The following is a 26,887-nucleotide window of genomic DNA, read 5'->3' as shown; positions in this document are numbered from 1 at the left end:
CATTACATCATATAGGATCACATCATATAAGATGACACCACATTATATGACATCATATAAATTACATCACATTGCATCATATGACATCATATGACATCATATAACATGACATGACATCACATTACATCATTCAAGCTCATATCACATCACATTACATCATATAAGATGACATCACATTAAATCATGTCAGATCAAATTACATTATATAACATCATATAAGATCACATCCTGTCAGAAAGCAGGACCTCAGTGACCTCTATGCAATCTGGATCTACAGAAGTGACTCCATTGCCAACTGGCTGAATTCATGTGTGGCTAAATGGGTTGGGAGCAAGTATCCTGGTTACAGATGCCTCATTTCACCTGAGGCCAAACCTGAGGCCTATTCTGGCTCTACCGGAAGACGTCATTTTCCTCAAATCCTGCTCATAAATATATAGATATCTAGCAAGTACTAATAAGGGACAAGATATTAGTCGTTTTGCACTGACACAAACAGTGAATGCGGGCCTGCATGATGTGATCTAAGTCTTCTAATTTGGCTCCTTGAATTTATTTCTTGATCCATCCAATGCTTTAGCATTGCAGAGAGAAAAGCTACTGTCGATCCCAAGCCATTCAAAGCGCATTAATGGGCCATGCTGTTGTGATCAACCAATGACATGAACGGCGGGGAAACACTACAGAGAGAGAGAGAGAGAGAGAGAGAGAGCGCCAGTGGCAGCATGAATAAAGGCAGGCAACGTGCTGGAGGGAGGGAGGGAGGGAGGGAGGGAGGTCCGAGGCTGGGGTAGGCTACGGGAAAACGAGGTAGAGGCGGAGTCTCTCTCTGAGCGTGCATCCGTGTGTGTGTGTGTGTGTTTCCTCGCTTACCCCTCCTCCTTTTAACCACCCCACCCCCATCTCTGCTGCCCCCCCCCCCCCGCTCTCTCTCTCCCTCCCTCCCTCCCTCCCTCGGCTGCCCGCCCCTGAGTCTGGAGCAGCAGCAGCAGCAGCAGTGGAGCCTCACTGCCTCTCCTCGCCTCACAGTGCGGGAATATACCAGCGGAGAGCGGAATGGACACGGAAGGGAGCCAGAGCAGCCTGTCCTCCGGCACGGACAACTCCCCCCACGACCCCTGGTAACAGCCTCGGCCCGCCCGCCTGCCTTTCGCTCGCCCCTCGGCCCGGTTTGAGTTCACCTTGGACTTTAGTTGAGTTCAGTGCGGGAGCGGAGCAGCGCCGAGACAAAAGACAAGCACGCTGTGTGTGTGTGTGTGTGTGTGTGTGTGTGTGTGTGTGTGTGTGTGTGGGATGGATCCACTCAGCGGAGGAGACACAGACGCACCGCTGCTTTCCGCCTGTTTCCCCCCGCCTCGATTGTTTATTTATCTCGGTTTTCCTCCTGAAGGCCACATTGCAACTTCTCCCCCATCATCTGGAAACCCCTCTCCTTTCTCCTCCTCCTCCTCCTCCAGGGGATTATAACGGCCCGACTGGCCGATTGGTGACTTCGCAACATGGCCGATGCTTTCTTCTTACTTTATTGATGCTATATTACACATAACCCCCCCACCCCACCCCCTTGTTCCCCCCCTTGTATGTGCCTGTGTTGTGCTTGAAAGACGCGTGTTATTCTGTGTGACTTACAGCTTCTATTTCTCTCATTCAGCAAAATGTTCATCGGGGGTCTGAGTTGGCAGACAACACAAGGTGAGCTGTCCCACACGCTACTTCAATAAGTCTCAATGAAAGCCTCCTGTTTGCTCCTCTTCTCTCCTTCCTACATCTGGCTCAATTATAGCTCCCGCATTACCCACCAGGCTTCCTGAAGTTAAGGAGAAACACTGTAAATAGTTAAATCAAAGCCTTCCTTTCAATGAGGATCGGCTCTTAGGATGTCGACTCGCCGAGGCGCGGGGAGATTAACCCTGGAAATGCGTGCGCGCACGGCGGCTTGTCCGCCTTTCCCTGTGCGCGCACCGCGCTGTTCATATCAAAGAAGGGCATTTATAGTGGAGGCGATCGATTATTGCGTTTGAGCAGAAGTTCGGCTCATTATCGGTGTGTTGTTTTCCTTACTGCTGCACTCCGCCTGCATCCATTCATTTATTTGAGGAGCCGTGAGCGCAGGCTGGTGCATGAATACAGTTTATTCTTGTTGCGATGGCCCGTGTTATTATCCCGCCGCCGCCGCTGCCGCCGCTGCTGCTGCTGTGGCAAAACAGCCATCGTCACCAAGTGTAGCTTTGTTTGCGGGGCCTAATGGGCTGTTCTGCTGAATGGCCAGATAGCTGGTGTACAACCTCTGAGGGCTGGAGGGACACAAACACAACGTGGTCCGCCCGACCCCATTGTCTCTCTCTAGCCACTGCCAGCACATCACCTCAGCAGGGCCTGCACAGGACACGTCTCTCATCCCTGCGCCCATTTAACCATATTCACCCCCCCCCCCTCTACCCTTTGCTGTCTTTGCAGAGGGCTTGAAGGAGTACTTCTGTAAATTTGGCGAGGTGAAGGAGTGCATGGTGATGCGGGATCCCGTTACCAAGCGGTCGAGGTAAGAAGGAGGCGTGTGCGCTCCGCCGTCCTATCACTGGATGCCCCATGCGTCTCCGTGCTTTTCCATGAGACTGTTTAAGCTGCCGTGAGTTTGCATTCTGATGTTTGGGCTTGAATTGGTTTTTGTTTTTGTTTTTTTTTTTTCCTGTACAGGGGCTTCGGGTTTGTCACATACGCAGAACAAGCCGGTGTGGAAAAGGTTTTGGCGCAAAACAGACACGAGCTGGACTCCAAGACGGTGAGTCCTGCCCTTGAAAACCCGGATGGTGCCACTAAGTTGTCATGGGTAACTTTTCCAATCCTGTGTAGCATGCCCCCCCCCCTTTAGTGCATTTTGCTTCCCCACCGTATGGCTTGTAAAGTTGAGGAGTGCGTTTTGGAGCAGCCCCCTCCCCTCCACCTCCCCCCTCCCCCCTCTGCTCATTTCCCCCTCCAAATCCCGGTCCAGGGGCCAACATGAAAGCGTTCTTTCTTGGTCTTCATTGCCATGGTTACCTGGGGGACCTGAATGGGGTAGGAGCCCCTGCAAAACCCTCACAGGGTTTATACAGAGAGCTCACAAGTTTTTTCTTCTTCTTCTTCTTCTTTTTTTTTTCCATAGAAAATAACAGCACCCGTTTTGGTAGTGGCAACTCTCAGAGAGAAAAAAGTTTGAGCAGAGGAAACAGTTGTGGCGGTGGTTCCTAAACTGATGTCAGGGGAAGCCTGTGAGAAGCCAAATGAGTTTTAGCTGAATTTGACTGGACGTAGAGGCCGAGGTTTGTGGAGAATGTGTTTGAGCAGCCACTGTGATCAGAGGGGGGGGGTTTCTCTGTGATTTCCCCTCTGACACATGACAATTCAAATGTGTTTAAATGGGACAAATCAGTTTATCAAACAGGGGCCAGAGCACACATTATGCTTGTGGTTAGCTACATAATGTACCCACAGTGTGTTGACACAAAAACACGTGTGAATCCCTGTGGTTTTGTAGTTTGGTGAGAGTCAAAGCCTCTGACTGCCGAATTTAAATATCTATGGAAGTGTGAATGTTGTTGTCTTGGTCATGTAGATTTGCCGTAGGAATGGGGACTGGGTGTGTCTTCGTCAGCTTGTGGCCTGTCCTAACCACTTGTACACACACTCACACACACACACAATAGGATTATTTGAGAGTGAAAATCGGTGGCACAGAAAGGCAGCAGAGCCCTGGGGTGGAGAAAGGTAGAGTTGGTTAGTTGTTGGAGCAAGCCTGTTGCCGGGGGTGACACCAGCCACAGGAGACGGTGCTGTAACTGCACTGCCTGATGGGATTTATGTCTCCATAACAACTTCACTGCTATTTTGCATTAACCTAAGACACTGGGCTTGGTTTAGGTGGCAGGGCTCAGACACACACAGATAATGCTATGTCATGACAGACCTTTATACTTGCTTGTGTGCGTGACACTGAGATAATATCTGTGTGTTTGTGGGTGTGATGATTAATATCTAGAAAGTTTAAAGCCGTTACATTCGGGTATTTGAATCGAAAGGATCTTTCTACACAGTTGCTGTAATATTTATTAGAGAATGAGTGTTGCTGCTGGTGATCTGTCAGTGTTTGCAGTGATCTTGGAAGGAATTCTATGCGACTGTAAATTGCTACTCAGTGAGTTATATTACCTCTTAAAAACTAGGTACTGCTGGAGTCTTTGAGAGTCAGGCCATGTGTGTGTGAGCGTGTGATGTGAACACTGGGTTGGAGGCAGAGGCTTTTGGAGGCTCAGCCTGGCAGGCCACTGGTAGGGTTAGGCGTTGCCCTATTATAAACCAAAATACAGCATAAGGCTAAACAATAATAATGTTAATGACTCGAATGCAGCTTTGGTTGCTCAGGTTGTTGTGGTTGCACTGTGTGTGTGTATGTGTGTGTGTGTGTGTGTGTGGGGGGGGGGCACGCAATGGTACCACTTATCCAAACAGGCGTTTTAAGCAGGGGTATGGTTGCCATTTTGTCGTTCCATTTTGGGAATAAGAGCGTGGATTTTTTTTTTTTCATGTGTTTGCAAATGTGAGATTCGCAACAGCTACATAGTTAAATGCAATAATGACTTCAGGCTGTTTATTTTTTTATAGCTTAAAGCCTAATTCTATGATGCTACAGAAAATATAATTGATGCAAAATGACCGAATATTGTGCAGCAGCAAAAAAGCTCATTCCCAGCTCTAATCACTGTATCAGGTGACATGGTTTCCACCAAAAACGATTATGAATAAAGCCTTCCAAGAGTTAATTTTTTTTGGTAAAACACGCTGCAGCTGTGAGTTAGCTGTGGGTCGGACTCTGTGGAGTTGGAATGAATATTTTTAATAACTTCCATAGCTTTATGGGACCAGTGTCAACCACTTTGTCACATCTGCAACACCTGTGTCTTTTTAATTATTTTCTATATTTATTTATTTCCATGTTTTCAATGCACTTTGTGTCCGCCTCACACCCGGACCCTCCCTCCCTCCACAGTATTGTTTGATCAGCATGTGATTTGAGAAAGACATCCCTCCGTGGAATGAGGAAGAATATTCAATTCCCTTAACCCCCCCCCCCCCCCCTTTTTATGCTGAGCTTTTGGTTTGTCAGAAAAGACACCGAAAGGCCTGAAGCAGGAATGAGAGAGACAAGGAAGGTGTTTGAAAAGGATGTAACAGAGCAACAGGGTGCTGTGTGAGGAGGCACCGGGTGAGAAGTAAACCACATTAACTGGTGCAAGGTCCATCTCACCGGTTACAAGTGGTATTAAACATTTACAGTCCTTTTACATCCACTATTGTCTTATCCAGCCTCAGGAAACCAAAGCCAGGGGCTAAACGTCATCATTTCTCTCAATACCTGTGTGCCTATAAATATCAATCCAACGAATGATAAGAGGCCGACTTTTGTTTTTAGAGTGAGCTCTGTTTAGGTTGTTGTTTTGGTCGGAGGTTAGATTTCCTGTTAGGGAAGAGTACGGCCTTAGGGCAGTGGTGTGCTGTTGTATTTCTCTGGACAGAGAACAAGGGCACAACTGGTATTTGTTTTCCCGGAGAAATACTTTACTGGGACCAGTTACGGGAAAAAGAAAAGATGAGACCAGATATTCTCTGAAATGTTCCTGCTTCTCATTCATTGGGATTAGTGCAGGAAGAGTTTCGATTTTGGCGTGTTACTATTTGTGGTGTGTTGTGGATTATTGTGCACTTTTTTTGCTCTTATTATTAAAAAACACATTTCTTTAGCCATTTTCATGGTGCAGTAGAAAGTACTGATGATGTATTTATTTAGTGATGATGCATAAGTAGTAGATAATTGTCATTTATATAAAGGCCAGTGTCCCCAAATAATAATACGTGTAATGCTGAATTAACAGTACTTAAAAGGAAAACATATAATTATAGAAGTGGTTGGATAAAAAAATAAGGAATACAAAGATTATTGTTATTATTTTTTTCAAATATTTTGTACACTGAGTAAACAGGGATGCTCCTCTGTGTCACAGTAGGTAGTAATTGCTGCTTTTGGCACAAGCGTCTGTGAAGGTACAGTAGTAGTCACCAGTATGGTGCTAATATAGCTGCTTTCATCTATAGCCATGCACTGTAGCAACATATGCTACCTGCAGCCTCTGTGGACCATTGGCACCACAGTCTGCCAATGTCTCAACCGTCACAGTCTCTACTGGTCTAACACCTGGTTAGTGGAGAGTTTCGATGCTAGCAGTAGCCCCTCGCTCCTGACTGGAGATTAGCTGTTAGCGCTGACGTGGACAAAACTGGACAGGGGGATGGAGAAGGTGGAGGAGGAGAGAGAGGAGAGGGAGGAGGGCCCAGCTCATGTGCTGTAATTAGTATGGATCTGAAAGGCAACTAATCGGATTGAAGGAAACAAACTGGATTGGGCTTCCGAGGTTCATGCGCCGCCTCAGACTCAGGGATAAAGCCTGGACCTGCTCTGAAGGTGGATCCAGGGCGCCCTCGCCGTGCTACATGTGCACAAGCTCACCCCAGACCAGCACCAGCAGCACAACCACCACGCACACCCGCCCAGGCGAGGGCCCTAGCAGGGTTACAGGGGTAGTGGTGGGGCTGGGTTGGGGGGGGTCCTCATTAGTGAGCTTCGTTAACTAATTACTGTGCCATTGTTCAGCTGTGCAGATTGACCCTGCTGGCCTGAGCCCAAACCAAGTCTCTCTCTCTTGCTGTGTGTGCATGCATTGACATGCCAACTCCTTTTGTGTCCTCTTCTGTTTATAGCTTTTTGTTTAGCTTATATTGATTATGTTGCCATAATGGGGCAGCCTGTGGTGTCTTTTTCTCAACGTGGGTGCCATTTTGTTGCAAGAATGTCTTGGCAGGTAGGAAAGTGTGTCAGAGCTTTAATGCCTGTATGTGATTTGACACATTATGGGCAAGACATTTGTTGCCAGTGGTTTGGAAGAGGTGGACCTGTGTGTACATTTCTGTATTTTTTTCCTACATAATTACATATGTGTGTCACCCTGTATACATGTGTTGGTGTTTATGTTTATGCTACATTATGTGGGTGCTCGTGTGTATGTGTGTGTGCCTGTGGGGGTAGCACGGGAGCCCCAGTTCCTCTACGGGCCCATCTGTTTTGTACTCTTTGTCCTGTTAATTAATGGAATCAGAGGGGCTGCCTGCTGGGACGGCCCCGCTGCACCGCTACACTGGACAGGCCCACTTTCTCATGGGCTGACTCTGTTTTCCAAATGAATGCCTTCTCTTTCTCCCCATGCTTTTTCTCTTTCACCTCCTCTCTCTCCTGCTCTCCCTCCCTCTCTCTCTCTCTCTCTCTCTCTCTCTCCCTCTCCCACCATCTCTTCATCTATCTATCTATTGTTTTGACACCATTTTTTTATTGTTTTTTTTTTCCAGTTTGTAACACTGGTGGACGTGCTGGGCCACGTGAGGTGACTATTGGTCGTAGATTAGTCTAGTCTTAAAAGCTAAACCACTAAAATCATATTGTAGGCTCTGCCGTCACTATGCTGCTTAGACTGAGCGGAGGTTGGATGTCATGAAGCAGGATGTTAGTCAGACCATTTCATGAACACTCAGTCATAACTCTTCTGTGTCAGTCTGGGAAGAGCAACTTTTGTCTTCCTAGAAAGGCTTCACCATTATTCATGAGTAGTTACATTTTCACCAGTCTGATTAGGGCTGTTACATTGCAGAGCCACTTCTCAAATGTCAAGCTTCTCTGAAGAGCTATTTCTGAGTGTTGCAAACAGTGACCTGGCTAAGTCATTTCACTTTTTGCTTTGTGGCCTATCTGTCTTCCTCGGGGCTAATCTACCAGTCTGATAGATGCTTTAGTTTTCATTTATTATTGCCTTCCTCTGAGTACAGCCAGATGTAGAAATTATGTTAGATCTGTTCTGTTACTGCGCTGAAGTGGAATGATTTTTTTTTTAACCGCATGGCATGACTGTAGCTGTAGTAGCACTACTACAGATATTGCATTAGGCCTAACCTAGTCTAGTTGGTAACCTTCTATATTTCAGGCTGTTTTTTAAAGAGCTTCTGATAATTTAATTTAATGAAATATCGGCGCTTTGTCAACATGTGTAGTATGGGTGGGCAACATTATGCTATATACCATGAGATGAGTTCAATTTAGAGATTTTTTTTTTGATACACTTTGTATTATGCCATCTGTGTATTTAATATCTCTGATTTTATTATGTTGTATTAACAAGATAGTTGCATCCTTGTGTTGGCGTATCTACCTATTTGATTCTTGATTGATTTAATTAGCTAGATAAGCCAAACGATTAGCGTCCAATTATATTATCTGTAAAAGTTTCAGCAAAATACATCACAATATATATTGAATCTGTAGTATTATACATATACTGATATACCCACTCCTAATGTAAAAAAAAAAAAAAAAAGGCGGTGTTTTGAAGCAGAATTAAAGAGGAAGTGGATCTTACAAATGTGCACTGACTGAGACTAATTTTCAAAATCAACTCATGTAGGTAAATCAGTGTAAAAGCTGCTGGATGTTTGTGTTTGTAGAATCCTGTTTTCTGTTGCGAATATATTGTTGAATTCACCGCGTTGATTGGTACGTGACTGCAGCCTTGTGTCAGATGTGAGAGTTGGTTTCTCACTGCTGTCACTGTCAGCTCATAGTCTGTGAATCTGCCATATAATCGCCTCGGGGCAGCTCCTGAACTCTAGTCTTGTTGGAACAGTTAGAGGCAGGAGGGCTGACCTGAACACGAGAGGCTGTTACCCCTCCATGCTTTCAGCTCAGAAGAAACACCAGCCATGTTGTCTGCACTTCCCAAGGACTGTTTTGTTAAGTTAGAAGGTGTTGTTAGGTTGTTAGTAGCGTTAATACGATAAAAATATGTATAAGAGAAAGTAACACAGGGCAGCATTTAATGATGACGTGGTGTAGCAGTGTTCCACTGGGATTCTGTCATTGTGCTGTGCTTCAGAGGTCACTGCAGCTTCTCCTTTCTCTAATGTTGCTTGCTTGTTGGATTTATGCCATGAAATAAATGTCCAATCTAAGAACTGTTTTGTTCAACAGTACAGGTGGACCGCTACTCGTACCGCAAAGAGCAGTAGTAGATAGAAACGGCTGCATCTGCAGTTGCCATTTACAGTGTTTGTGTCTTTTGCTCTCTTTTAGTTTTGATTTCTGTCAAAGGGGTGAAAAACAAGTGCTCCACATGCCGCACATCTATAATGTTAAAGATTACAGCTTTGACCCATGAAGCACAGATCCAGTAAGAAATGCTGCGTTGCCACTGTTTATGAGTGCACTCTGCTGTTGCACTGCTGTTGCCGATAGTCACTGGTGGCTTTTGCGTGTCCTTGTCACCTTTGTCTTTGTGCCCAGACCAGCTGGAGGTGACGTGACTCTTCTCGTCTTTGTGTCCCTCTTCAAGGTGCAAAGTCCTTCTGCAATCCTTTCCAAGGACGCTGCAGCTGCATCTTAGTTACACAGCGTTGTGCCCTCAAAGCAGTGGTAAATCTGTGGCACTTAAAAGGTCCTCGTAGGATATCTGTAGATTTGTCATCAGGAGTAGGGAATTATCGCAGGAAAGAGATGAAAGGATTGTGTGAATATTGAATCAATGCACTCCCTTGCATTGTGTGTGTTGTTCATATTATAAGTACTTATTTCTGGGCTCCTTTTAGTTGCCAATATCAATTCAATACCTCTGACAGTGGCTGTGTGAGACACAAGGGGTCTTGCTTCACACATCCAATTATTAGAACAAAGATGAAACTCTAAGACCATAATACACTACAAGGTCCTGTGACCTAAAATCATCTCTCTCGTTGGCTTGAGTGAGAATAACATGAGATTCCACACAAATTTAAAATGCCAGGCCAGGCTTTGCATATTTAGCATTATTAAAGGCCAGCTCATTCAAAACTCATTTGCTTCTAATTTTATCTGTAACCTTGACCACTGCTGAGACATTCCACTGAGGAGAAATATGGATACAGTCAAATCTCGCTAATCCAAAATGGGGGTTGTCTGGATTTGTGAGATTTAGAAAAATATATATATCCATCTGAAATATATTCAGAATATTAAATGCTCATTTTGGATTCCAGGCTGCCCTGAACTGTCTAAAATACATTTAGTTGTGTCTCAACACACAATTCAGAGAATGTACGTATTCATGTCTCACTGTGTATTTTGTTCCCTACGCCTGTTTGTTTGGCTGGCATGTTTGGATTTTTTGGGGCTTGCATAAACAAGGATCTACTATACATACTCGCAGATTTGCATACGTTCTATTTCTGGACTTGTAGGCCGTCAGATGGTTCAGACTTAGAGGCTCAGTGTAATAACTAATTCTGGTCTGTTAACAGTGTGATAATTCATTGATGCCCAGAGGCAAATTCACTTTGCACAAGCACAGGATCAACTACTAACAGATCCGGAGCAGGTACAGATTTGGTGTCTTTGTTAAAGAAAGTTAAGCAGAGTGTCCTTCCAAGTCTCAGAGGGGACATGAAAAACACTTTTCTGTTTAACCCTTTTTTAACCCTCATATTCGTTTGGGGTCCTGGAGCTCCTGAGCCCCCTTCAACTGATCAAAAAACATATTATACATTGTTTTATCAGCTTGACACCTCATGACATTTAAGAATTTCTTATTTTTTGAACTGATGAAGTCTGCATTTCTATTGTGTGGGATCTCAGAGATCCTAACTTTAAGGCATGGTTAGGTACAATGGATTTTCATATGCTCTATGTCTGTGATTGGTATTGACAGTTCTACACTACTAAATCTTAAATAAATCTACTTGGATTTCTGTTGTTGGAGTTTTAAAACAGAGGGACTTCTATGGGGCCTGTTGGTGTCTAATTGACCCCACACATAAGATACGTAGATATCATGTAGATAATATATTGTACATCTCTTTGTCTATGAATGATTTTTTTGGAAACTAAACAAATGTGCATATTTATTAATGTGTGTTTATTAATTTGTGTCAAAGAGAAGGGTTACCACCTAAATATTTTTGCACAGAAAGTCAGATGGAAAGAAAAAAAAAAGGTTTATCTTTGAAAAAAATATTGGTTAATTTTACATTTAATATTTCTTTGACATACATGACTAAGTTCTGAGTCATCAAACAATGATGACGCAAAGCAAATGTCAATAAAGCACAAGGGTTAAAATCATGATTGTTGGACATTTGTAGTAGAATTGTCTAACTATCAGTAATACAGTAGTGTTGGCCCACTACAATTATTCATCACAGTTCATAACTCATCAAAACTGCAAATTCACTCCAGAATCTCTTGAAATATGTACGTCATTACAATAGAATGTGTAAAAACTACTTTTTAAAATTTTTAACACTTTGTTATCTCGTCTCTTCCTTACAGATCGACCCAAAAGTGGCGTTTCCCCGACGTGCCCAACCTAAGGTGAGTGCACCATGAAGGGGTTAATGGCAAGGAGTAGTGATGATGTCATGTGTCACCCCTAATCGCTCAGCTCTGGTTGGCTGGGATTAGAGTCGGGCACGTGACCAAAGAGGAGCGGCAATCCACTTGTCCAGCCTGACATCGTGGCCCCATACCCTGAACCCATCCCCACCCCCACACACCACACACCACCACACCCCTGCACCCTGACCATCAGCAGCCAACATCTCATGCACACACACACACACACACACACACACGTGCTTGTTTCTGTGCTGGCACACACATGAATGGATACTCACACACAGCACTGTACACACACATGCACACACACCTTTGAGTTTTACATGTAACAGACCGATTAAATGGAACAGAATTAGCTTGAATGGTCAGAGGAGCTTTCAGAAACCTCTGAGATTAGATAAACACCAACAAACACAAGGTCCCTTTATCACAGGCATCTTCCCCCCTGCCTAATGTGATTAGAGGTAAACGATGCCTTCTCCTTCTTCTCTCTTGCTAGCTGGTGACCAGGACAAAGAAGATCTTTGTCGGAGGGCTGTCAGTCAATACCACCATCGAAGATGTGAAGCAGTACTTCGACCAGTTTGGAAAGGTGAACCATACACAAATCTGGTATCTATTTGTAGCCATCATGCTCTGTGACAGGCTCCTGTCTTTCAGATTCTCTAATGCAGTGGTTCCCAGCCTTTTTTTTTTTTGTCTGAACCCCTGGTGTCCCCTTAACAGACGCCGCCCGCCGTCGTTACAGATGTGGTCATTTGAATTGATTTTAATCTGGATTAAAAAGTGGATAAAATAATGAACTGTCAGTTTGACTGGTCAGTTTGGTTAAATTTGCATTCGTACCACTTCCACTTGGAGTAGCAGAAGCTGAGTGTTCCAACTCTTTATCCATAACCTTTAGCTATTTAAAGCATTTATCCATTAGCTAACTTGTTCAAGTGTCTATCCATTACTTTTGCTTTATTAATGCTTTATTTATCTATTACTTTTAGCTAAATAGTTCAACCTTTTTAAATAAGCTATTTCAATCATTTATCCATTTAGTAACTATTTGAACTGCTAATGTCTTACTTTTAGGTAACTTGAAGTATACATGTTAGCTATTTCAATCATTTATCCATTAGCTATTTGAGCTGTTCTCCATTACTTTTAGCTAGATATTTTATATATTACTTTTAGAATAATTATTTCAACCATTCTCCTCTTAGCTGTTTCAACCAGTTATCCATTACCGTAAGTGAACTGTCTCAATTATATGTCCATTGCTATTAGCTATTTCAATCATTTATCCATTAGCTAACTATTTCCATGGTTAATTCAGTACTTTTAGCTAACCGTTTCTCTTTGCTTCCCCGCTCGTTTGCTAGCTAGTTCTCATGCTTACTTTGGTGTTCAGATGTCATAGCTGACTCAATAATGTGGACACACATTTTTTAATCAAATCGAAATTTCTAATTTTTAAAAAAAAATCAAACTTGTTGTGCGACTCCTCAAACTTGCCACATACCCACTGGCGAGTACACCTGGTTAGGAATCGCTGCTGTAACGGCCCTTTCATAAATTATGCCCTATTTTGACTGTGTCTCTTTGATATATTTCATCTTTTCTCTGCACATTTACAGAGAAAAATTATGTTTTACACCTTTCGTTTTGCTCAGTTTCCCCCATTCATTTGAGTCAATGCGTGACAAAAAGTGCAAAACGGGTCTAATTTCAGAGAAAAGGTGGTGAGAAAAAGGCCAGACGCTGAAAGTGAAAGACAGGACTGAAAGAAAGAAAGAACTAAAAGAAAAGAAAGAAAAAGCCGTCTGGTCATTGATGATCTGCTCTGTCAGCTAAAGCACAAGTTAGTTTGTTAGTTTGTCTCTTTTGTTAGCTGTTTCCGATCACATCTCGGTGTTTTTAGTTTCTACATTTGTCCTGCCCAGCTCCTTTGAATGAAATTTGGTGAAAGGCAAACACATGCTGTGGAGACAGATGAGTGGCCAGGGAGAGGGAGGAAGAGAAAAAGCAGCGAGAGGAGGGGAAGAGAAGAGGGAGATGGCGGGGGACTGAAAGGGAAGAAGCAACCCCCCATGGAGAGAGAGGGAGGGGAACTCAGAAAGGGTTGAAGGGCAGAGAAAAGGAGGAATGTTGAGATAGTGAGGAAGAAAAGTGGCTATGAAAGAGAAAAACACCAATCTGATGGGCCATAAATATATGAAAGTAACTATCATGCATGAAATGTTGGGTTACTTTTTAGCTAACTACACTTTGGGGGGTTTGGGAGTCTGTTTGAGTGGAGTTCAGGCTCTTCAGTATTAACTAATCAAATGCAACAGCTGCTCCTGTAACAGCCCCCCCACCTTACCCAAAATCAGTACCTCAGACATCAACTCCCCTCCCATCCTGCACATACACACACCCTGCTCCAGTCCCTCTCAGCTTGTTGCCGTGGTGACCTGCTTTTGCCCATTGTCCTGCTGTAATCCAATGTTTTTTTGTTTCCTTTAAAAAATGCGTGAGAAGTGTGTATTTGCATGAATGGAAAGAGGGGTGTGTGTGTGTGTGTGTGTGTGTGTGTGTGTGTGTGTGTGTGAGCATGAAAGTGTGACAGTGGCATCGTTGAGGCTGTGAAGAGAGGCGAGCTTGCATACATTTGTCCTGATACAGACAGACAGTCAGACTCACAGCCAGTGATCCACTTGTCACAAACATGAAGTGTGTGGTTCTGCTGCTGCTGTTGGTGAGCAGGACTGTCTGAAAATGAGCATTGCTTCAGGATGTAGGCCTAATGGGTTGGAAGAAATTAACAGCACGAAGCTCCTTCTGCCTCATGTCTGGCTGTGTTTTTCTCTCAGTTGGCCTCTGACTCATGTTTGGGGTATTACCATATTTCAGGTGCAAGATCAAATTTGAATAATGTCTTAACATTTCTGAGTCGTGGATCCTGGTCGACCTGGATTACGCATGTGACCAACTCATTGTTAAGTGGATGTTGTGACATGTGTCATGTTTCCTGAGTGTGTTTCGTTAAAATGGCTGCAGCTCTGTGCCGAATCAGTTCTCCTTGGTGATTACAGACACTCATATCTAAGACAACATTCCCTCCGCAGGATGAGGGGATATTTGGAGTGTTTGGACACGTGAGACCAAAGCTGTATCATGGATAGCGGCAATCCCACAGTGCATTCCTGCTGAGCAGGAGGTATTTCTTGTTTATTATCTGAGCCTGGTTACAAGGTGCAGGTTAGGATGGAGTTGGAGTCAGTGCCCCGTTTATTTTCATACTGTGGCACCGCCTCGCAAAGGAAAACACAGAATGCACCAGCATTTTCTGCAACTCTTTGATACGTGCTGAAGTTTATTTTTTTGAAGTATACTTCTGAAAGCACACCTACGTAAACTTCATTAGACTGGACAGAAATGGCGCCGTACTTGACACATCAGGTGTTTTGGACCAAAACCGAGGAGTCAAAGGCATGTGTTTATGTGTGGTTTCCCTAACTGAACAAATCTGAGCTCCTGTTGCTAAATATCCGCAGGCCAATAAGACCACAGCAGCCATGTTTGTATGAGAAATAAGTCTGAATCCTGAGGTGAAGGTCTTGTGATCCCCCCTCAACCTGGCGGAGGGTTGAGAACACCTCCCTTCTTACTGCCAGTGACGCTGAATGTAGAGCCTGTGTGGATCTGAGAAATGTGTTTTGAACTGGAAATCAGGCATGCCATTTGGTAATTTGATAATTAGTATTTCAGGCATTTTGGTCACACAGTCAATTATGTTTAATCCTAAGGAAATCCCTGTTTTCGAGCCTTTCATCCTGCCTCTCGGTACCGTATTCCTGAGAGTACCACATAAAAAAACTGCCATTAAAATCCCCTTTTTTAACCTCTTTCAAAATAAAATGAGAGAATATGTAAGCGAGGGAAGAGGTGGATAAGATGAAAAGTGCAGCATGTGGAAGGGGCAGACGGGAAAAGTTGGGACTCCACTCACCCATGTGAGCCGGTGATTAGGAGGCTTGACTGAACACTTTGTCTGCTGGCCTGTTTAGAGAGAGAGATGGCTGCAGAGTGAAAGAGGGAGATGTGAGGAGACAGCAGGGAAAAATGTAAATGCCACCTTTCATAATCTTGGAAAAAAAATGTAATGGACTTGCCAGCAAACACTTGTTCGTCAGACAATGGCCGTACGCTTCACTAAAAACTGGATGTTTTTAATGCTGCGCTCTGAAAGCGGCACCGTTAACCCCGGTCCCGTTACATCTGAGAATGTCAGAACTTCATGAGAATATGACCTTAACTTTTCTCCACTCTCTGCATGCATGCTGAGTAGTTAGCGACTGAGCCGCTGCTAAGCCAATCTCAGACCCCCACAGCTATCCAATCAGATTGTCTTACAGCACCCTGGGCAGTGAACATTGGAGATCGTCTTCTTATTGGTTTTGGCAAGGGCAAGGGGCTGGTGTGCGACCACAGCATAAGCTCACACACGTGACAGAATCGCTTGCAAGTCAGCACACCATTGTATTCTCGTAGAGGACAATTAGGCTAACAGCATTAGCTTGACTGTACAGCACATTAGCTTTTTTGTGGCTTAAAAAATTTGGCCTCAGAGCGGCACCACTCAAAAGCTCCTCGGCCTGATCGTACTAGCCATCCCTCCAGAATAGATGCTGATAATGCTAACAGGAGGGCTAGCTGTGCATGTAACTCTACTCTTATGATAACATGTTGGCCTGCAGCTGTCTTACTTACTGTCCTGTTCCCTGGCTCTCTGCTCTGTCATTGAGTTTGGACGACCGGAAGGGTGGAAGGCATGGGGGGGTAAAAACTGAATGAAGGACAGAAAAAGGAGGGGGTACTCTGAATGTGTGTGTGTGTGTGTGTGTGTGTGTGTGTCCAAGCTAACATTGACAAGGAAGAGAGTTAAAAGGGTCAGGGAGGCTGTAGAAGGAACCGTGATCCTCTCAATATTCATCATTTGGCAAAGAAAAAAAATCTACTTTTTCACTTGCACAGGTGCACACGCATGCACAGATGTAATCTCAGTCTGACTTGAAGACCTGCGTGTGTGTGTGTCTCATCTGAAGTAAAGGTTAGAAATCGGATGGCCTGGTCATCCAGAGGCCTCTGCCACTCATGTTACACTGGTTTGAGTTTCAGTGCTTGCTGTCTAATGAAAATAGCAATGTAGTCATACTCCATGTCTCCATGTAGGAAGACTGTTTTGCAGATTTTTATGAATGTTGTGGTAATAGTTTATTTTTGTTTAATTTTTTTTTTTTTTTTGGGTCAAAAGAAAACACACAAGTTATTTCCACAGTGATCCCAGGCCTTGGCTTCTCTGCCTCTCTTCTCATGCCGTCAGAGCTCGAGCAGAAGCTGCTAACTTTCCTGCCAGTGAAGGACAAGTGGAGGGAGGGAGGAGCGAGGGTGAAAAGGGGGAGGAGGAGGAGGAATATGAATAGGGCACTGGAGTGAGTGCAAAAAGGAAAGTGGAGGGAGAAGGAGAATAAAAGGAGAGCATGTTGACAAAGACCCCAGTTCACTTTGTTCTCTACTCTCTGATCCAAAATATTCATTAACACATTTTTCTATCCTTCATCAAAACTTTACCGTTTACCTTTTTTTTATCACCCCATTATTCATCACCTTTTTTCCTTTTCTCTTTCTCTGTCACATGCTTTCTCTCCCTCTCTTTTTCCCCTTTTCACTCCATTCTATTCATTGAAATGAGTTTGGGTGGGGGGCAAGTTCTTCTAATTGAAATTCTTTACAGGGTCTCCATGGGAATAGCAAACTTTGTGGAGAGGGAAAGAAAGACAGCAAGGGTGAACGAATGAAAGGGAAAAAAAGAGGGAGAGAGACAGAGCAAAGACTGGGAAAGAATTTCCTCCAGTGCCTCGTGAACGGGGAACATTCACTTCTTTTTCACGTTGATAGATTGTATTTCATTTTATTTTTATACAGCTCCCCCTCGTTTCCCCATCGCTCTCTTCCTCTCGCTGCCTCTCATTCTTTCTTTTTCTTTCCTCCTTTGTCACCTGTCACCCCTCCCTCGCTTCCCTCCACCCTCTCCATCTGCTTTCCCCTCTTACTCCAATGCTAAAGAGGGACAATGGCACCCCATGCTGTGTAATGATGTGTGTGTGTGTGTGTGGGTGTGTGTGTGTATTAATACTGTATGTCATAGCTCATCTATTCTTTGCTTTGTTCTCACAGGTCGATGATGCCATGCTTATGTTCGACAAAACAACCAACAGACACAGAGGTATGTAGTTGTACGTTATGTTGAGATGTGTTGGGATACTAAGTGACATACCCAGAAATGCCCTCATGAACGAAAACAGAAACAGCGTGACAGAGAGTAGGTGATTCTCCACAAAAAAAAACCAAAACAAAATATATACTTCTCAAATCACAGTCCCTTTGTCTTTCCTCTTCTCTGGACTCCCCCTGTTCCATTTATCTCCGTCCTCTGTCAGTGAGTCAGAAGTGCAGCGCCCGCTGAGGGTCGTGATACAGGGTCAGGATGCTCGCAGGCGAGGATGTAACTTAATGAGACAAGTGAGGAAAGAAGGAGAAGGAAGAGAGTCGGCTGGAGTTAGAGGAAGTGGGTGTGATCATTGGTAGAGGACAGTAAATCTGGGCTCAGCCTTTGGTGAACCACGCCCCAGCCCTGCTCCTCCATGATGCCAACACCTGATTGACAGCTCACCCATGCCAGGCTCACACTGATGTTGTCAGCTGCTTGTCTTAGGAGTGACTGCTAAAGAAGGCACAGGGGGAGGTTGAAGAGTGGATTGCAGTCACCTGTCAATTACGTATCCATGTAACCGACCTTTATAGTCAAGATTTGATCTCATTTCTCAGTCATATTATCCACTCATATCCAGAGCTGCATGTTTTGCTGGATGCTGGATCAAGTAAATTGTAATAAATATGTTGATTCTCTAATGCTTAGTCGAAAAAATAATCGGTACCTTTTACAGCATTTTCTTCTTCAGTATAATTGCTGAGATCTGGGGCTGCGGGGTCTTTGCTACACACGTCTTTGTAACAAACCACAGGATGTGGCAACCATGAACAATCATCAGAAAGGTCAAGTGTTGGAGTAAGAGTGTGTTTGTGTGTCTTCCAGGCTTCGGCTTTGTTACCTTTGAGAATGAAGACGTGGTGGAGAAAGTGTGTGAGATCCACTTCCACGAGATCAACAACAAAATGGTACACATCCACGGAGAGGTTTCAGTTTAAGAACTAAAAGATATTTAAAGATTCTTTTAAAGTTTAAAGAATCTCCAGTACATGTTCAGTTTATGCCATGTGCTGTAATTTGAATGATCAAAAACAGTTTGAGCTTTATTTACTCAGTGGTATAAGTCATAAATACAAACTTGGTCTTCAGAGAAGGAAGTGATATGTGATATGTTGTGAAATGTGGAGTTTAGGAATCATTTTGCTTTTATCTGAATATCACTTAACATTAAATTAACATTTATTTCCTATGTTTAAGGTGGAATGTAAGAAAGCCCAGCCCAAAGAGGTGATGACGCCAACAGGCTCAGCCAGAGGCCGCTCCAGAGTGATGCCTTATGGGATGGACGCTTTCATGCTGGGCATTGGCATGCTGGGTAAGTTTGCAAATTAAAATGTACTTGAAGCAAATATGTTGTACCAAAAGCATGAACAATGTATATACATATATAGTGAAAGCAAAAATGGCAGTCATTAAAGTCTCCTTAAAGGTTTTATTCATAAGCAGTAGATGTTGTGGTTTGGAACAGAAGCTTAGCACAAAATAGACATTGACATTTTCACTTTTATTAAATATATCTTTACATAATGTCACAATTATTACTGTGTTTAACCATATAAATGAAAGAGTATTTCCACATGCATGAACAATTGAAGAGGAAAAAATGTCAAAAATTCTAATTCTTGTTAACCAAAATACAGACCTACTTTTATGTGGCTTCCTAAACATTTTATTGCACTGGAAAAGTTTGATGGCCATTTAAAAGAGGTTCAGTAACAATACAGTTTTTTTTCAGGATGTTAACTTGCTGAACACACTTGAAGAGCTCCACCATAACTTTATGATAAATTCTGGCGAAGACCACCTCAGTGCTCTCTGTTTTTGCGCTTCAGTGTGACTCATCATGTTAAGAATGTCGTCTACGGCTCCTTACAAGTAGTATTTCTTGAGTTCACTCATGTAATATTGAAGAAAAAAAATCCAGCTGACTTAACCTAAAATTCTTTATTTGGCTGATAATGTTGTGTGAGCTGATTCTAATCTGCACGTCTACACTGAGTGAAACGATGATGTATCTGAAATTTAGAGGTCACGCACTGAAGGGCGAAACAGTTCTACACACTGGAGTAAAATATCACTGAAGAGAGATGTTGAGAAAACAAGGAGTGCTGCTCTCGTGTCATTTGTTGCTGTTTGGCTCCCTCTACTGGACATTAGACAGTGTACTGTGCTGCTGCTCTCAGTGTTTCAATAACGCCCGCAGCCATCGATCACATCAGCTTCAGTTTATTGTAACTCTGACCCTTAAAAAATGCAGAAAAAATGATATTATGATGACGCAGATGTGTAGATGTAGCTGTGTCATGTAGATGTGTCATTCAGAGCTTTTTTTTTTAACTCAAAATATTCTGATTAAGATGAACCCAGAAAGTGAGAAAGAGAACCTATACACCTGAATATCATGTAATGCATTCTTACAAACGGCTATGTTTGATAATTTTTTACAAGAAATTCGTAAAATTTGCATTAAATATAACGCAGAGTTTGCGACATCACATGCATTGGATGCTTTGCGTACTTGCTGCATCAGAGCAGACACAAATAGCTGAGAGGAGATTGGTTAGATAAAACTGCAGCAGGTGACTATATGATTGCACAGCTGAGGGACCAGCTGTACTGACTCACTCATTTCCAAAATATTAAGGCAATCCTAATGCTAATAACCACATTTTATTTAGGTTAAGGTGGTGGCTGCTATTCCTAATCACAGTATAAGCTAAAGAGATACCAGTTAGTATTTAGTAACTAAATTCTCTACGTGCTGATGGTTTAGTGTCTGTGTGCTCATCATTTTTATTTCATCAGATCAATCTTCTTAAAACCTGACAAATTTCATAAAGTTTGCCTTCATGTACGTTTATCCAGCCAAATGAACAAAACTGATGATCTTCTCTCTTTCTAACAGGCTACCCAGGTTTTCAGACTGCTACCTACACTAGTCGCAGTTACTCTGGAATTGCGCCTGGTTACACTTATCAATTCCCAGGTAAGTCTCTACACACACAACGCCTTATTCACACTCAATAGCTCTGCTGACAGGGAGAGAGGACGGGCTAAAGGATACAGGCTGCGGCATGTAGTTGATTCAGCTGTGAGTACCAGGGTCATGACATGTGAATGAACTACAAGACCCCTGCGGACTGATACATACACACATAGACAATTGATACCATCTTAATCTGTGCAGAGTCTCTGGCTGCTTGTAGATTTTAAGAGTTTGATTTTGAAATTGTTCTTATCCTTTCTTAAACCTTCCTCCTCTAAAATATCTCCTCATGGTTCAAATCTCAAATGTTGATCTCTGTGCTTTGATTTGTGATATTTGCCTGTTTTCCTCTTATATTCTTCTGTGTTTATTTTATCTACTTATGTAACCCCCTTTCATTTGGCTGTGTCGCCCCTCCTTTTCCTTTGCTCCTACCTTCCTGCCCTTCCTCAACGTAGATTTGTAACTTTCTGTGCTTGTGCGTCCATGCTAGCATTCTGTTGTGGCTACATGCCTGTGTTTGTGTGGCTTTGTAGTCTGGCCGGTGGATGGTGACTGTATTTACAAAGCGCTCTCTCTCAACCTTCTTTGTTTCTAGAATTCCACTTAGAGAGGACCCCCCTCCTGACATCATCCCACCCCCCTGAGCTGGCAGGTCAGTGGCTCCTCACTCCCCCACGGGCCCCAGGAGAAAAAAAACATTTAGGATATTTAGAAGCAGAGAGTCAAATGAAACTGCTTTGTGTTTGGCGTTACTGCTGCTAAATACAGTAAACCTGGATGACTTAGACTGTAGAGCTAAAGCTACGCTGGCCCCGGACCAGTTTGGCTTCAGAGGTCTAAGGCTGCATTTTCATTGCCCTGTTTGCTCCTGTTTTACATTTGATATGAAGTTTAAATTTGTACAGACATGAGAGTAGTTTCAGTGTAATGATCTTGTCAAACTATTCCTTTAGGTTTCATGTTAAGTGACTGATCTTGCGATAAGAATAGTCAGGTGGTTTACTGTAGCTATGAAACATTTCATTCAGGCGATAAAAAGGACATAAAGTTTTGTAGTTTCCAGTCATCTTTTTCAGCTGCTGTGAAAACACGTCTTTAGAGAAATCTGTGATGCTGTGGCTGTCCTGGCAGGAGAATGAATTTTACCAACAGACTGGTCTTCCAGGCTAAGAAGAAATGAGGGATCACGTTGAATTAAAACAAACAAACAAAAAAGATAACAAATTAAAATGGGAAATAAAATGAAATTAAAATAAATCATAAATTAAATATTAGATATGTTCTAAATTATATTAAACATTTCCTATGTGAAAATAATTAAATAATATTAAAAATATTAAAATCAGCTTTTTTTTTGTTTATGTCATTTGGTGATTATTTAATCTACACTTAATGAACAAATGTGGAACTGAACAGCATTAATTAATTTTGGTTTGAGAAATGAATTCTCACATCTGAGAGGACATGCAGACTGTCACCTCCGGTGTTATTGGATTGTTTTGATTAGGTGATGAGCTAATTTGATTCCCAAATTCAGTCGACATCAGATGTTCATTTAGTTTTTGTTGTATTTTTCCACATTAACTGCAGTATTGTGAGGTTTTAGTAACACAGAACTCCTCAAGAGACCTGAAACATAGACCTGCTTTTAGCGCTACAATGCTTTGTGAATTACTCTTATTCTAAAAATTCTTCCCACCTAAAGGTCACATTTTTCACATGAAGCCTTAGGATCTTTGTGAATGTGGCCCCAGATCTACAGGCTGCTTCTGCAGCGCTGCCTTTATACCGCCATCCAGTGGCTCTAAGTTGTACTTGCCTCTTTATTTGGAAATGTCATCCTCATTGTTTTTCTCACCAACATTATTTTGTTCCTTAATTGATGAGCCTAAAGTTCAGTGTGAGTTTATGTTATTTTATTTAATTGATGCAGTTGTTTTTTTGGATTTTACCCTCTCCACAAGCTGGATTGAAATCAGATGACAGATGTGTGAACAGATGTTGACACTGAGCCGTAGTTTGTTACTTATGATTTGAAATGAGAGTGATCCACAGTCAGTTGTCTGTGCAATAATTTGGTTTGTCTGGTGTAATCCTCAGCCATTCCCCTGACTGCATATGGACCAATGGCAGCAGCCGCAGCAGCAGTAGTTAGAGGTACGTGTGTGTGTTTGTGTGTGTGTGTGTGTGTGTGTATGTTTGTGTGTGTGTGTTTGTGTGTGTGTGTGTGTATGTTTGTGTGTGTGTGTCATATGCTGAGACAAACCATGCATCTCCTTGTAGACGCCTTAGGTAGAGTACAAATAAAAGAATATTTTTAGACATGCATGTGTGTGTGTGTGTGTTTGTGTGTTGAAAGCCCTCTAGTGTGGAAGCCTAACGCTTCTCCTCTCCTCTGTCTTTCAGGCTCCACCCCTTCACGCACAGCTGGCTTCCTGGGCACCAGCAGCCCTGGACCAATGGCTGACCTGTATGCTGCAGCCAATCAGGACTCAGGAGTCAGCAGCTACATCAGCGCCGCTAGCCCCGCCCCTAGCACAGGGTTCGGCCATGGTCTAGGGGTAGGTCCCCCCCCCCCCCCCCCCACACACACACACACACACATTGAATACATGCATAGATGCACTCATGTATTCATAAAGCAAAGAGAAAGTGTGTTCACTCTTGTCTGTGTGTCCTCAGGGTCCCCTGATTGCTACTGCGTTCACTAATGGCTACCACTGAGAAGACTCAGGTCAATGAAGATGGGAGGGCTTCTCCTCTGCTGATGAGCCAATCACAATGCTGGCTGCCCACTGATGGCACAACCTGATTGGCCGGCCACAGGCTCTACTGGGCTCTTCTGGGTCCCTGTGGCTCCACCCACCGACTGAATATCTTTTTAAATCCTGAACTCTTGTTTTGATGTACTAATCTCACTTCAACATAACGTCCCCGTCTCTCCTCTTTTGTCCTCATGTAGTCTCATAACTAGATTCCACCCACTGTTATCCTTTTCTTTTGAAGCTGAGAAAAGAAAACTGCAAAAAAAAAAAAGAAACAAAAAAAAAATCTCAGAGGAAACATTTGTCATCTTCGACAAAGACACAGAGGACTGTTGAGTTTTTTTTGTATTATTATTTTATTTCAGTGTGATAAGTCGTTTCATCACAATCCTTCAAAGCTGTTACTAATGTGACCAGAGAGAAAAAGCCGTGCAAGATGGGTCATTGTCTGAAAACCATTTTTAACAAAGGAAGAACAAATCCAACAAAGTCCTTTTTTTTTTAACTCAAGCTTCGCGGAAACACGGAAAAAAACTAAAATGTATATTTTGGTAGTCTTTAAAAACAAAACCTTTGTAATATTGTTATTAATATTGACATAATAATGATAATCTGTAAGGTATTTTATTCTGTAATTGGTTTTAAAGCAATGTTTTTATGTCTTCCTGTAAGATATTGTACATAGACGTTGGGGTGAGGGGGTGGGGGGTGGAGGGGTTACTGAACCGGCTGGCATGCCATTGGTTGGTTTGGAAAGGGTTAACAGCAGGATGTCATCTACTACTTTGTGTGGTCATCTCACTACTTTTATCAGTATGCATATGGTATATGTGTACGTTGTTGGCCAGTGCGCTCCAGCGTCGCCTCAGTGATGATAACGGTTGAGAGCTTCTGGGAGTTTTTCTGGCGTATTCCTTCAGTTAAAAAGCTGTTTTTGTCACCAAGTCATGGCTTTGTTTGCTTTGCTTCTCGAAAAAGCAACTTTGACTTTATAGTTTTAACACCATGATGAACCAGATTTCTTGCATCTTCATGAAAACTATTCCAGATTAAGATGATGGACTACGGAAGATTAACAACTTCAAACCGGAGAAATCAGGGGTTCACGGGGGTTAGGGGTTGACTTGACTTCTTCTTTTTTGAAAATATTATATATATTTTTTTGTGCGATTCACTTCTTAATGTTTTTTGTTTATTTTCTTTTTAAAAAAAATTCTTTTATGCGGTGTTCTTCACCGTGAAAACAAATGAAGGACATTCTCAGAGAAGCAATTGTAGAAAACATCACGGTCATGTTCTGTCCTCTTATCACTATTGAAGGTGCATGTGATTGCGTCTGAGTGTGTGTGAGTGAGTGTTGTGTGCATACATCAAGGTGTAATATGGAACTACTTTTGGCAACGAAGGAGCATTTCGATTGCCTTTTTTTGGTACTGAAAAAAAAAAAGATTGCCCTGTTCCATTTTGGCTCATCTGCTCCTCTCCCCTGCCTCACTCCCATTTCATATTTAGTTATAATGAATTTGTGCTCCTCTGGAACTGACATATTATTATTAATATACAGTTGCTGCTCCGTGTAGTGGTGAACAGAGGGGGTTTGGGCAGGTAACCAGAAATGGAACAGGGTCTCGCTCCCAGTGGGCTCTGATACAGGACCTCAGAACAGACAACACTGGCTGGCAGGAAAAGTCAAAAAGCTGGAACAAATTCAACATTTAAAAAAAACAAGCAGGCTGTTTGTTCAGCCTTCTTGCTGCCGCCTGTTTGATGTTCAGCACAGCAGAAAACTTCCTGATCCAGCCAGTAGTTCCTCTGTCAGACCGCCTGGGACACAACATAAAACTACTGCTGGACACCAACACTGTAACTTTTTAACTTACAATAAAGCAATAAGTTATTTTTTACCTTACAAATGAAAATAGTACTATTATTGGTAATAGCAGACGACGTGTGGATAATTCTGCGGCATTAAGACTTATTTTCAGAAAAAAAAAGAAACTATATTTTTCTGTTTTGAGATCTTGTTCCCCTTGTATATTGATTTTAATGATGTCTTTTGTTGTGTTGATGTAAGGAAAAGGGCCAATGCTTTGAATGGAGCTTGAAGCTCTACAGGAGCTCAGTTAAAGTTTAAGTTTTGGGCTGTCCTCTGCCAAGCTTTACAGCAATGCTTTTATTTTTTTTCCTTGTTTTTTTCTGACATTTTCAATTTTAAAATCCTAATAAATTATTCTAAAGCATTTGACTGTGATTGTTTTTTTTTTAACAATACATTTGACTGTATATACAGGCATACTGATGTCACACATGTTGACCAGCGATGACATACAATCTCAAGTGCAAAAATGCAACTTTTAAATTTGCAAATTTGCAAAACTGTTTTTTTTTTTTTTTTTTGAATATATATAAATTAACTCAATTCAAAGCTCCCCTGTGTGGGAATTTCTGAATTTGGTGACTCCTCCTTGAAGTATAAGAACTGACAGGCTTCCCCAAGAGGCCTGGACCTGGACATATGTAAACTGCTTTCTGGCAGTAAAGTAAAACTGAACTAACAGAAGTTTGACCCCAAACAATCTGACCTCTACAATGAGCGTCCAGTGGGATTCTGTCATTGATGGGGAGTGGAAATCACAGCAGTGACAATTTTAAAGTAAAAGCTAATTGTGTGCGTCTCTGAATTTGCAGACTTAAAGTTCTGCAGTTCTGCCAGGACTTGAATAAAAAAAGTCTCAACTGTGGAGAAAAATATCAGCGAGGAAACCAGGTTAGAAAATGTATATAGTTTGTTTACATTGTGATGTAGCCTGCAGAATCCAAGCAAACCATTTGTATTGTTCGTCACTCTACACACTAAATTACCTACTCTTGCTTGTTTGGTTTGAAACCATCAACACAGATGATAGGGATAGTTTTTCTTCGAGTAAAAACTTTCCAAAATAATATTTTGAAAGATGCCATAATTATAAAATATGTCTTAATGTGGTGACTTTAAAGACTTGGGACAGTTATATTCTCTGCCTTCCACCATTGTTGTGTCTACTCTGGTCCCTGCCCTGACCCTTTTTGGCACTAGTACCATTTCTACTAGCCTTCCTCATGGCCTACATGCTTCTGCCTCTAACATCAGGGCGGTCCCCTGTGTACATTACTTGTTTCGAGCCATGCTAGCGGCAGGGCTGTAGGGATGGCAATATCAGTCTGTCAGTCAGTCAATCAGCTGGTCGACCAATGTGGTCCTGACTGAAATATCTCAACAACTATTTGATGGATTGCCATGAAATTTGTAGAGACACTCACGTTCTCCACGTAATGAACTGCGATGTGATCTAGTG

The 26,887-nt window shown here is 42.6% G+C and overlaps 1 protein-coding gene across 2 annotated transcripts; it reads left to right on the top strand.

Annotated features, from left to right (window-relative positions):
- Positions 1-958: 958 nt before the first annotated feature.
- On the top strand, positions 959-25,792 carry LOC139630718 (RNA-binding protein Musashi homolog 1-like). 2 transcript variants are annotated; one of them, XM_071494393.1, is made up of 14 exons: positions 959-1,121; positions 1,652-1,692; positions 2,458-2,539; positions 2,695-2,779; positions 11,429-11,470; positions 11,994-12,086; positions 17,705-17,753; positions 18,624-18,706; positions 18,996-19,113; positions 20,704-20,784; positions 21,383-21,439; positions 22,888-22,944; positions 23,194-23,348; positions 23,470-25,792. In XM_071494393.1, the coding sequence occupies exons 1-14, from the start codon at positions 1,057-1,059 to the stop codon at positions 23,509-23,511; spliced, it is 1,050 nt and encodes a 349-aa protein (XP_071350494.1). In that variant the 5' UTR covers positions 959-1,056; the 3' UTR covers positions 23,512-25,792. The 2 variants fall into 2 exon arrangements, with proteins under 2 accessions (XP_071350494.1, XP_071350495.1); XM_071494394.1 differs by lacking the exons at positions 959-1,121; positions 1,652-1,692; positions 2,458-2,539; positions 2,695-2,779 and adding an exon at positions 7,189-7,466 and having other exon boundaries at positions 23,470-23,870.
- The last annotated feature ends 1,095 nt before the right edge of the window (positions 25,793-26,887 follow it).

Source organism: Trachinotus anak, unplaced genomic scaffold, assembly GCF_046630095.1.
Source record: "Trachinotus anak isolate AG129_WGS33_773 ecotype Australia unplaced genomic scaffold, CSIRO_AGI_Tana_v1 ptg000013l, whole genome shotgun sequence".
Taxonomy (NCBI): Eukaryota; Metazoa; Chordata; class Actinopteri; order Carangiformes; family Carangidae; genus Trachinotus; species Trachinotus anak.
Note: the sequence above shows the minus strand (reverse complement) of the source record. Positions and strands in the feature narration are given on the sequence as shown.